This window comes from Bos indicus, chromosome 23 (assembly GCF_029378745.1).
Source record: "Bos indicus isolate NIAB-ARS_2022 breed Sahiwal x Tharparkar chromosome 23, NIAB-ARS_B.indTharparkar_mat_pri_1.0, whole genome shotgun sequence".
In the NCBI taxonomy this organism is placed as follows: Eukaryota; Metazoa; Chordata; class Mammalia; order Artiodactyla; family Bovidae; genus Bos; species Bos indicus.
Genome location: NC_091782.1, coordinates 47,323,159 through 47,335,314, shown reverse-complemented (window position 1 = coordinate 47,335,314; position 12,156 = coordinate 47,323,159). Strand labels below are relative to the sequence as shown.

General features: G+C 41.8%; 1 protein-coding gene and 1 non-coding gene across 12 annotated transcripts in view; one reads left to right on the top strand and one right to left on the bottom strand.

Annotated features, from left to right (window-relative positions):
* SYCP2L (synaptonemal complex protein 2 like) overlaps positions 1–12,156 on the top strand; it is a 75,993-nt gene that overhangs the window by 23,870 nt on the left and 39,967 nt on the right. For all 11 annotated transcript variants that reach the window (XM_070778414.1, XM_070778413.1, XM_070778412.1 and 8 more), the window contains 5 exons: positions 3,651–3,793; positions 5,577–5,667; positions 6,157–6,254; positions 7,333–7,390; positions 7,491–7,572. In XM_070778414.1, the coding sequence (XP_070634515.1) occupies positions 3,651–3,793; positions 5,577–5,667; positions 6,157–6,254; positions 7,333–7,390; positions 7,491–7,572 (472 nt within the window). The remainder of the gene's footprint in view (positions 1–3,650; positions 3,794–5,576; positions 5,668–6,156; positions 6,255–7,332; positions 7,391–7,490; positions 7,573–12,156) is intronic.
* TRNAR-GCG (transfer RNA arginine (anticodon GCG)) lies at positions 7,726–7,798 on the bottom strand. Its single transcript has one exon. It is a non-coding gene; the product is annotated as a tRNA-Arg (tRNA).

Below are 12,156 nucleotides of genomic sequence, written 5' to 3'. Positions count from 1 at the left end.
GAGTTAAAATACTATGCAATTATATGGATGCTATGCTTACTTCACAAAGAATCTAGGGCAGCTTGCCTATTTATACCAAAATAATAGAAATGGAAAATTGAAACCACAGACAAGAAGGACAGTGTCTCTCATGCAGGCTGAATTGAACTTGGCCACCGTGGAGGTTCAGATTAGGGTGAAAAGTGAGGCCACGTGTAACATGATTCTCACCCCACCAGCCCTGGAGAGAGCGGACCCATCCTTCCCAGCTGGAAACTCTCACTGGAGGTTCTCCCAAGGGGCTCCTGAGGGTAAGGTGGACCTCACTCAGCCCCCAGTGTTCCTTGCTGGACTTTCCTAGGTACATAAGTTAACTTCAGTGTTTTGTTAAAGGATAATTTTTGAAAAGGTGACATGGTGACCCTCATAAAAATACATTAATAAAATGTGGATTAAAGGCCCCATTAATGAGATAATTGGTAAGATATAGTAACCAGGAAGATGCAAAGAACTACACAAATAGATTTGTAAATAGATGCGTTTGATAAACACAATTTGAGTTTCTATGAACAAGAATCACTTGCGTTATTTAATTTCTTCTGTTAAATATTATTAGAAAAAGAGGGAAGTTGTGGCATGAGGAGGCAGTAGAGGAAGAGGCAGAAGGAGAGCCTTTCACTGTGCAGCTGGGAGAAGGAAAAGGTGGTAAAGACCGCCCATCATTCAGATGCTGATTGCAAGTCAATTACAGGTTGACACCTGTATGTCTGACCAACCGGGTACCACTCAGAGGTTCCCACAAGCTCCTCCTCAGGTTTCATAATTTGCTATAATGGTTCACAGAACTCAGGGAAACATGTTTGTTTACATTTATCAGTTTATTATAGGGGACATACATAATAAAGGATCCAGAGGGTCCACAGTGCAGGGGCCTGCCTTTCTGAGGAGGTCGGCTGCATCACCCTCCTGGAATGTTGGTGTTCACCAGCCCGACGGCTCTGTGAACCCTGAACCCCATAGTTTAGGGATTTTTATGGAAGCTTTATCATGTAGACATGATCCAATATTAACTCCATCTCTGGCCTTTTCTCCCCTCCCTGAAGGTTGGGAAGATGGAAGTTCCAACCCTCTAACCATTCCTTGGTCTTTCTGGGGACCAGTGTGCATCCTGAAGTTGTCTAGGCTCCTCCAGCCCCCAGTCACCTCATGAACTTACAAAACACACTCATCACTCAGGAGATGCCAAGGGTGTTAGAAGCTCCGGTGTCAGGAACCAAGGTCAAAGACCAAATATGAGAGCAAAAGATGCTTCTAGCACCCCGTTGCTTAAAATGGATTTTAGGAGTTCTGTGTCAGGAACCGAGGCCAAGATCAAATGTATATTTTTTATGGTGACACAGATGGGAAGGAGCAGAAGCCAGCGGTTCTGTAGTCACAGTATATGCTGAGCTGGAAGTGCCCCCTCTCTCTAGGAAAGGGGTTTATAAACATCTCACTAAAAATTTAAATTAAATATAAGTATAAATTAAGAGTAACTCTTTGCAAACCCATGGACTGTAGCCTGCCAGGCTCCTCTGTCCATGAGATTCTCCAGGCAAGAATACTGGAGTGGGTTGCCATGCCCTTCTCCAGGGGATCTCCCCAACCCAGGGATCCAACCCAGGTCTCCAGCACTGCAGGCAGATTCTTTACTGTCTGAGTCACCGGGGATACTGTATAGTCACCACCTGTTACTATTTAAGATATATTACTTATCATTGATGTTTACTCTGAAGTCAGTATTTTATAGAGACTTCCCATGGATCTGACTGTGGTCACATCCTAATATTACTTTGCATATTGTAAGTTTCTGAACCCTGAATTTTGCTGCTGAGGTGGTTTTCAGTAACCCACTTGCCAAGTCAATATCCTATACTTCATAAATATATCACCTTTTGGGGAGACTCTGAGATTCATAAAGTGCTTCGTAGGAGCTGGTGGAGGTAGCTGTGACTTGGGGTAGTTTTATAGTTGAGGAAACTGAGGCTTGTATAGCAAACTCGGTGAGCAAGACTTGCCTTTTGTGTGCACAGCCCTTCCTGCTAAGGGGTTGGCAGTGCTTTAGGAGCCTGTTGAGGGTTTGGTATAGTTCTTGGGCTATTTTTTCTCACCCTTGTATCTTTGCATTTAGCCCCACAGCTCAGTTCAGTTCTGTCGCTCAGTTGTGTCTGACTCTTTGTGACCTCGTGGACTGCAGCACACTAGGCTTCCTTGTCTATCATCAGCTCCCAGAGCTTGCTAAAACTCATATCCATTGATTCAGTGATGCTGTCCAACCATCTCATCATCTGCTGTCCCCTTCTGCCTTCAGTCTTTCCCAGTAACAGGGTCTTTTCCAATGAGTCAACTCTCCATATCAGGTGGCCAGAGGATTGGAGTTTCAGCTTCAACATCAGTCCTTCTAATGAATATTCAGGACTGATCTCCTTTAGGATGGATTTTTGATCTCCAGGTAGTCCAAGGGACTCTCAAGAGTCTTCTCCAACACCACAGTTAGCTATTTACTTTTTCAGATATTGTTTTAAATTGTTTTTGCTGCAGAGTTTGAGACTTACCCTGCAGAGACTGAATGTCCAGTAAGATCAGCCTTTGGGGGATTGTTGAATTTCACTAGAGGCCAGCACTATCCTATGTAAATATGATCTGAACCATATATTTAATTAAAATTTTTCTAGTAACCTCATTAAAGTTTTTTTTCAAGTGGACTAATTTTAATGTGTATTTCAGTATGTCCAAAATATTCACAGTTTAACATGTAATCAGTATGAACAATTAATGAAATACTTTACCTTCTCTTTTTGGTACTAGTCTTTATAAGCTGTGGTTTTGTGCTTATAACACATCTCATGTTGTACTAGCCGTATTTCGAGTATCAGGGGCCACAGATCTGGATCCAGGTGTGTGTCTGTTTTTCCTTTTTCCATTCTCATCAGTTTGTGAACAAGCTTTGCCAGCTCTCATGAGTTTTTGTTCCTACTGCTTCCAATGCAGCTTGTACTCGCTGCGGCTTACGCTTGGATTTGCTGTGAATTGTGGTCTGAACTGGTTCCTCTATTAAAACCAGCTACTATTTGTCAGTAAAGAGCTGGTGTCCTGGTCGGAGACCCTCAAGGAGACTATTGTCTGAGAAGCAGGCCTCTCCGAGGATGTTTCCATTTCTCTCCAAGTGGAGTCTGTTGAGATGAGCGTGGATTATTTCAGTTTGTATATTGGAAACGGTGGATTTTATTTTGAATTATAGAAATGGGTAGGATCTAAGAGAAAGAATGAGAATGAAGGTTGTGCTTAATATATTGAGAAGTAAAATATCTGTCAGAGATGATAGCTTTGTACTCACAAACGTTCTTTTAAAAACTGGATTGAATTTTAGAAGACCCGTCTCAATTGCTATGCTGCTAAATTACTTCTGTTTCTGCAAGAATAACTACTTAAACATAATGTGTGTATATAAAAACACATGTGCATTTGATAAAAATAATTTCAGAGTAACTTTATTTAAATAATGTCTTTTCAACTTCTCATTGCAGAAAAATCTGGACAGTGAGCAAATATCCCAGTCATTTAAAATTATGAAATTTAAAAACACAACCCCTTTCAGTTTGTTGATCTATATTGACTTTATTTTTTGCTAGAAACTGAGATGAAGATGCTCAAAATTTACCTGAAGAAGCCTATTAATATCAGAAACAAAGAAGTGACGAAAATAGAAATCCATTTTGAATTGCAATTCAACATATCACAAGCTTCCATTAAAGCTTTAGGAGAAGACAAACAGGTGATGTGTTTAATTCTTCTGTTTCATTTCCATATTGGGGTTTTATAAATTGAAATATAACTGACATAAAACATTTGTTTCAGGTATAAATCATAACGATTCCATTTTGTATATATTGTGAAATAATTGCCATTATGAGACTAGTTGATAGTCATCACCATTATTAGAAATTTTTTCTTCTTGTGAAAACTTTTACTCTCTTAGCAACTTCAAATATGCAGTATAGTATTAACTATAGTCACGATGCTGTACGTTAAATCCCCTTGACATACTCATTTTATAACAGGAAGTTTGTACCTTTCGACGCCCTTCACTCGTTTCTTTTACCCTCAACCCCCTCCTCTGGAATCACCAACCTGCTGTTTGTATCTGTGAGCTTATTTTTGTTGTTATTTTCAAGATTGCACATACAAGTGAGACCACACGGAATCTGTCTTTCTCTGTCTGACTTACCTCAGTTTGCATAAGGCCCTCAGAGTCCGTCCGTATTGTTGCAAATGGCAGATTTGCTTCTTTTTAATGGCTGTGTAATATTCTATGTCAAAGTACATATGTGACTCCAGAGAAATATTTGTCAGGTTTGTTTATATTTTCAAAGAAATAGCTCTTAGTTTTGTTGATCTTTTCTGTTTTTTTTTTTCTCTACTTCATTTATCTCCATTCTTTTTTTCTTCGTTCTACTAACTGGGTTCATTTATTTTCGTTTTCTAGTTCCTTCAAGTGTAAAGATATGTTGTTTATTTGAGATCTTTCTTCTTTATTTTTTGATGTGGGCATTTATCACTATAATTTCCCTCTTAGAACTGCTTTTGCTGCATAAGTTTGGTATGTTTTATTTCCATTTGCCAAAAGGTATTTTTAAGTGCTCTTTTGCTTTCTTCATTGACCCATTGGTTTTTCAGAAGTGTGTCATTTAGTTGCCACATATTCATGAATTTCCCTGTTTTTCTCTTGTAATTGATTTCTGGTTTCACATCATTGTGGTCGGTAAGGATGCTTAATATGATTTCAGTCTTAAATTTATTAAGACTTGTTTTGTGGCCTAATATATAAGTGTTTCCTGGATTCTATGTGTGTTGAAAGAATGTGTATTCTGTTGCTTTTGGGTAGAATGATATGTATGTCAAGTCCATCTGATCTAACATTAATTTAAGGCTGATGTCTTCACGTTAATTTTCCATCTAAATGATGTATCCATTGATGTAAGTGGGATATTAAAGTCCCTTGTGTGTGCTCAGTCACTCAGTCATGTCCGACTCTTTGCAGTCCCATGTACTGTAGCTCTTCAGGCTCCTCTGCCCATGGAATTTGCCAGGCAAGAATACTGGAGTGGGTAGCCATTCCCTTCTCTAGGGGATCTTCCCGACCCAGGGATGGAACCCACGTCTCTTGCATCTCCTGCCTTGGCAGGTGTATTCTTTACCCCTAGCTCTACCTGGGAAGCCCCCATTTAAAGTCCCTTACTATTATCATAGCTTCCCTGGTGGCTCAGATGGTAAAGCATCTGCCTGCAATGTGGGAGACCCGGGTTCGATCCCTGGGTTGGGAAGATCTCCTGGAGAAGGAAACAGCAACCCACTCCAGTACTCTTGCCTGGAGAATCCCACGGACGGAGGAGCCTGGTCGGCTACAGTCCATGGGGTCACAAAGAGTCAGACACGACTGAGCAACTTCACTTTCACTATTATCATATTGCTGTCTATTTCTCTCTATACCTGTTAATGTTAAATTTATAAAAGAATTACTGCTTTTAAAAACTGTGTGGTTTTGGTGTGCATTTCAGGTGATGCCTGACCAGACAAAAATCTCTGCTGTTTTTGGTGAATTAGAGAAAGAAGACACTGAGATTCCTAGCAGCCATAAAATAGAGACAGGTATATTGGGAAACAGCAAAATTTCTTACCTGGATTCCCTGTAGAAGCAGTGACAAACTGTTACTTGAAAGCAGTTACTGAAAACCTGTGGTCATATAAGAGTAATTAATGTGTTACACCTTTGAAGAAAAAAGTTGCAAATTAAACCTTGAATTATTTTGTCCACCTGATACAGTCTCTTTGGGAGTCAGTTGGAAATGACAAAGGAGAAATAATGATGGGGTGGCTGGAGGCAAATGCTAGGGGTATGTAGGGGCCTGTCTGCCCACAAAGCTGGCCCTGCACAGGTGAAATATTTCTTATGAGTTAGACCCAAAGCCCAAGGTGCCTCTAGATTTTTGGTGTTTGAGGCAGGTCCCAATTACCAGCTCTTACCAGAAGATGGCGCTGTACCAGCAGTGTGGATCCCATGACGAGCATTTGCAGGATGTATGCAGCATTTTGTATGGCTATTACCATTTTTTATTGCTCTTTTCTTCATGCGTACAGACCAAGAAAAGGACTCTACCAAGCCAGCAGAGTTAACCAGGGCTGAAGATGACCACCACCTGATAACTCTCCCCTTAAATAACCAGTCTGAGCCTGCTGTAAGTACAAGGACCTGAGGGCAGGATTCTGAACCGTGTCCACTGGGGCGCTGGCAGGTGGAAGCTGACTCTCCCGGCTGGTTCTCCAGTTTCTCCTGCCCAGGCATGGCTTTTTTTGACGATCCCCTCCTCTAAATTAGGTTCATCAGTTGTACTTATTTTTCCTTGCCTTTCCCTCAACTTGGGTTTCCAGTGGAATGTGTGACTTGGCTGGCTTTGCCTCATTCCCTCATTTGGGATTTGGAGACTGAGCTTGTGAGAAGCAGCATCATTTCTGGAATCAGACCTGGCATTTAGTTACTGACTGTGGGAACTTGAGGAAATGACATAACATCCCTGGGACTGAGGCTTCTCATCTATAGAACAAAGCTGGTTTGGGCTTCCTGGTGGCTCAGTGATAAAGAATCCACCTGCCAATGCAGGAGATGCAGGTTCAATTATTGGATCTCGAAGATCCCCTGGAGAAGGAAATGGCAACCCACTCTGGTATTCTCGCCTGGAGAATCCCATGGACAGAGGAGCCTGGCAGGCTGCAGTCCATGGGGTCGTAAAGAGTTGGATATGTCTTAAGTGACTAGAGAAAACAAGCAATACCTGCTTTATAGTGTGGCCCTCTTGGGACTAAAAACAGAATATATGTAAAGCACCTAACACAAGGCTTGGCATGTATCGATGTTCAGTCCATTTTCTTATGTTTGATCACATGGACAGACTGTAGAGAAGTGTGATGAGAGTGTCATATTTTTTAAACAAATATACACCAAAGATTATTTCTACAGATAGACTGTCTTTTGGGGAACTTGAACAGTTATGATGCTGTTGACATTTTTGTAAGTCTTCCTTTGATGTCTCCCTTAGTGACTATGAGACACTCTTGATTATCTTGGATGTGGTAAACCTTCTCCTGTGGGTGGGTATCTTTTTTTTTTTTAATAGCCAATAGTCACTTGGAACCAAATTTAATGAAGAAAGAGCCTGATATCTTAGTATTCAAATGCTTTTCTTTGGAGGTATAGAATGATTCCAAAAAGTCTCAAAGGCACCCTAATTAAGCAGATGTTTATGCATTTTCCTGCAGCAAACAAATACAGCTGATAATTCACCCAAAAAGTCAAAACTGGATGATACACAAAAAGGTCAGATTTTTTTTTTTTCTATCGTAGGACTTGAATGGTATATTTCAATGTATACTTCAGATGCTTAACAATTTTTGTTTTCCATTTTTATGCTTGGAAGTTACTTCAGAACATGAGTATTCTGTAGATTTACAAGAATCATCAGCAACAATTCAGTTTCCTACTTTAAACGATGCGTCCAGGTAAGTGATTTTCAGAAGTCATAAACCACGTGAAGTCTCTCAGTCGTGTCTGACTCTGCAACTCCATTAACTGCAGCCAGCAGGGTCCTCTGTCCATGGAATTTTCCAGGCAGAAATATTGGAGTGGATTGCCATTTCCTTCTTCAGGGTATCTTCCCAACCCAGGGATCGAACTCTGGGCCTCCTGCATCGCAGGCAGATGCTTTACCATCTGAGCCACCAGGGAAGCCCATAAACCACGTAGATTGTTGTTAATGTGACTCGTTAATTGCAATTTGACCATTTGGGTTTTCCCCTTTCCTGCACCTGGCCTTGCCCCACACAAGGAGAGAGCGTTGTGTGCAGTTTTCTGTGAATAATTTCAGCAGGGCTGGAGTGTTCTCTTGTCCTGTGGGTCTCTACCCCTTTCAAGGATCACAGCCTTATCGTGGCCACAGGGCCTGCATAACTCAATGAAGCTATGAGCCATGCTGTACAGGGCCCCCCAAGACGGATGGGTCGTGGTGGAGAGTTCTGACAAAGCGTGGTCCACTGGGGGAGGAAACTGTAGCCCCAGTGTTATCTTTGGTGACGTAGTTTTCCCTAGCAGAACACTGGATACTCCGAGACAGAAAATGAGTATCACTTGGCAATAATTTATTTGCCACTTTTCTCTGTAGGCCTCTGAAGAATGGGCCATGCATGTGATTTTTTTTTTTTTTTTTACAGCTTTGTTGAGATATAATTGAAATAACATGTACCTATGTAAAGTATACAATTTGAGTTTTGACATTTGTCTGCACCCGGGAGCCATCACCACAATCAAGATAAGGACCATATCCATCATTTCCAAGAATTTCTTCCTGCCCCTTGGAAATCCCTCCCTCTTTCTCCATGCCCACCCCCACCCTTGGCAATCAGTGATCTGCTTTGTCACTATAGATGAGTTTGTAGTTTTAAAAATCTTACTTAAGTGGAATCAAACTGGACGCACTCTTTTTTTTTTTTCTTTCCTAGCATCTTTCATTCATTGTAATTATTGGGATTGGCCGAGAAGTTTGGTTTTCTCATCACTTATAGAAAAATCTGAACAAACTTTTTGGCCAACCTAGTATTTTGAGATTCTTCACGTTGTATCAGCAGTTCATTCCTTTATGTTATGAGCGGTATGGAGAATAGTGGATCTATTGTACGGATATACCACAACTTGTCTATCCATTCTCCTGTTGATGGACATTTGAATTTCCAGTATTTTCGTTGTTACAAGTAAAGCCCTTTAGGCTTCATGTATAAGTCTCTGTGTGGAGGTGGAGGTGGTTTAGCTGCTAAGTCACATCTGACTCTTTGCAGCTGCATGGACTGTAGCCCACCAGCCTCCTCTGTCCATGGGATTCTCCAGGCAAGAATACTGGAGTGGTTTTTCATTTCCTGTCCAGGAGATCTTCCTGACCCAGGAATCTTGCATTCCTGGTCCCCAGTCTCCTGCATTGCAGGCAGATTCTTTACCACTGTGCCACCTGGGAAACTCCTCTGTATAGAGATTATGTTTTCTTTTCTCTGGGGTGAATATATAGGAGTGGGATAGCTGGATCATAGTTGGTGTATCTTTCACTTCTTAAAACCTGCCAAGATGTTTTCCAGTGTCTTTAGAGCATTCTATGTTAGCACCAACAGTCTTTGAGGGTTCTGGTTGCTAGACTTTCTCATTAGTAGGTTCAGTAATATAATTTCACTAATGGATGAACTAATGAATGAATGAACAGATTCAGTACTGATGTGGGCTGCTGCTTCTTTCTACCAGACACAGTCCCACAAAGGATCCTCAGTGAGTGATAATTTCCTTTATTTACTTCATTAGTTTTTATATATTGTTATGGCTCTACCTCCCAAACACCATTCTTCTTCTTTGAATTATTAGATATCTTTCTGTGTTGTGTATCTGTGTCAGCATTTATTATTTGGGGGCTTTAAGGGTTTACCATTTATATGTAATTGTAAATTACACGTGTAATTTACACATGTAAATTCCAAGTTGTAAATTACACGTGTAATTTACATATGTAAATCCCCAAGTTGTAATGCAGCTCTAGGACCTGCATTTGTGCTCAGTCATGTCCGATTCTTTGCAACCCCATGGACTGTAGCCCGCCAGGCTCCTCTGTCCATGGGATTCTCCAGGCACGAATACTGGTGTGGGTTGCTGTTTCCTGCTCCAGGAGATCTTCCCGATCCAGGGATCGGACCGGTGTCTCCTACATTGCAGGCAGATGCTTTACCAATGAACAGCTCTATTTCTCCTTTAATAATGTTAGTTTTTACTAACATTTTTACTAATGTTTTTACTAACATTAATAAAGTACTCTTTGTCACGCTGTGAAATCTGTTCCTGTCTGACCTTAAAAAATGAAAGTTCGAAGCCTACAGCCTGTCAGGCTGTCCAGGAACTAAAAAGGAGTGTTTTTGTATCATCGCTGAAGCTAGCCATTTCCTGGGCAGAGGTCTCTTTCAATTAGAAGAGAGCAGAGACCTACACCACCACTCTGCTTCCTTCTCGTCATACTTTCTTGTCCAGGCATCCAGTGTTTCATCATTTCAGATCCGTAGAGTAATCCAGGTTTCTTCCGGCTTTACTTCTTCCTCTCACGCCCACTGCAGCAGGAGTGGGAGCTGGAGGGCCTGTGCAGCCTGGTTTGGAAGTGTGCTGGGCTCAGGCGACCCAGCAGCCTTCTTCTGGGGCTCTGTTCCTCCCAGAAACCTGCTGCCCTTCTCTGTGCCTGTCTGATCCTCCATTCAGCATGTGAGAACTCCCCAGCCCTGCTTGAATCCGAGAATCCTTTGTCTCCTTCTGGGAAGCGTGGAACATTGTTGCTGCTGCTCCGAGAAGTCTAGATTTGTCTTTGGGAAGGGGCTGCTCACTTGTCATCCTGCAGAATATGTCCACGTAGAGCAGAGGGTAGGTCTTTGTCTTCCGGAGGGTACTAATTCCCCAAGAACGTCTAGCAAAACCACCACAGACTCTGAGCTAAGGTTTCTAGACTGGAGTAATCTGTTCATCGCTGGGTCTCTGTTTCTCTGTCTGTAAACGAGTACCTCAATTAAAAGGGACATTCAGATGCCTTTACGGCAAAGAAATTTTGGGTACTGCTCAGAGCTTTTTAGCTCTTTTGTGTTGAAATAAGTAAAACAGCACGTACAACTGCTTTTACATTCAGACTGAAACCACAGAACGCAATTCAGGGCTCAGAAGAGCACAGGTTTTTCTGTCTCAATGCATAAAGAACTCAATGAGAAGCAGAGTGTCAGGTAAGGAAAGAGTTTATTAGTTCTTGCCTGGAAAATTCCCTGGATAGAGGGCTACAGTCTGTGGGGTCCCAAAGAGTCAGAAATGGCCGAGCACGCTCTTGCTAAAAAGGTGCGAGTTGCAGGCAGGTGAGAGGGCTTTGAGCGCTTCACAGGTTACATTTTTATAATTAAAGGAACAGCAGGGAGAAGACCACCATTTTCCTTATTTTTGAGTTAAGCTTCCATCATCGGCTCCTCCTCCATGTCAGGCTGGGAAGTTTTCTTGTCTCTACATGGTCAAACTGGGACCATCATGGCACTATTCAAATCAGCAGAAGAATGGTTATGTATGCTAGACTATGGTAAAGCATGTCAGGTATCAGTATAATGGGGCTTCCCAGGTGGCTCAGTAAAGAATCAATGCAGAAGACGTGGGTTCGATCCCTGGGTCAGGAAGATCCCCGTGGAAAAGGAGATGGCAACCCATTCCAGTATTCTCACCTGGAGAATTCCATGGACTGAGGAGCCTGGCAGCTACAGTCCACGGGGTCACCAAGAGTTGGACACAACTTAGTGACTAGACAACAGCAATCGGTATGATGAGGGGTTTCCACTTTGGAATGTCACCTTTCCCCTCTATTTTTGTTTTTAATGTATGCAGAGGAGCATGTCCTAGGAATCATTAACCTAGTGACCTCAACCGGCAGGATGCAAACATCATTGACTTGATGTGTATTTCTGTTGTTAGTTTCATTGTTAAGCAAGCCTGCTTTGCTTCATGATTTTCCATTTGCTTTCTGGGGTGATCATTAACTTACATTGGTCTCCCAAAGTTCCTTCAAGTTCCCCGTCTACCTATAGTCTCCAAGTGAGATTTTATTTATTTATTTATTTTTTAATTTTATTTTATTTTTAAACTTTACATAATTGTATTAGTTTTGCCAAATATCAAAATGAATCTGCCACGGGTATACATGTGTTCCCCATCCTGAACCCTCCTCCCTCCTCCCTCCCCATACCATTCCTCTGGGTCATCCCAGTGCGCTAGCCCCAAGCATCCAGTATCGTGCATCGAACCTGGACTGGCAACAAGTGGGATTTTAAACTAGCTCTTTGATTATCCTATTCTATCCCTTTTCAGACTACACACACATGCGCAATAACATTTAGTATAGGGCTGACTTTTTAAAAAATGGTGATAAAATAGACATCATGTAAAGTTTGCCATCTTCACATTGTGAGTGTATGTTCCGTGGCAGTAAGTGCACTCACATTGTATGTACAGTCATCACCTCCGCCCATCTCCCGAGCATTTTCCATCTT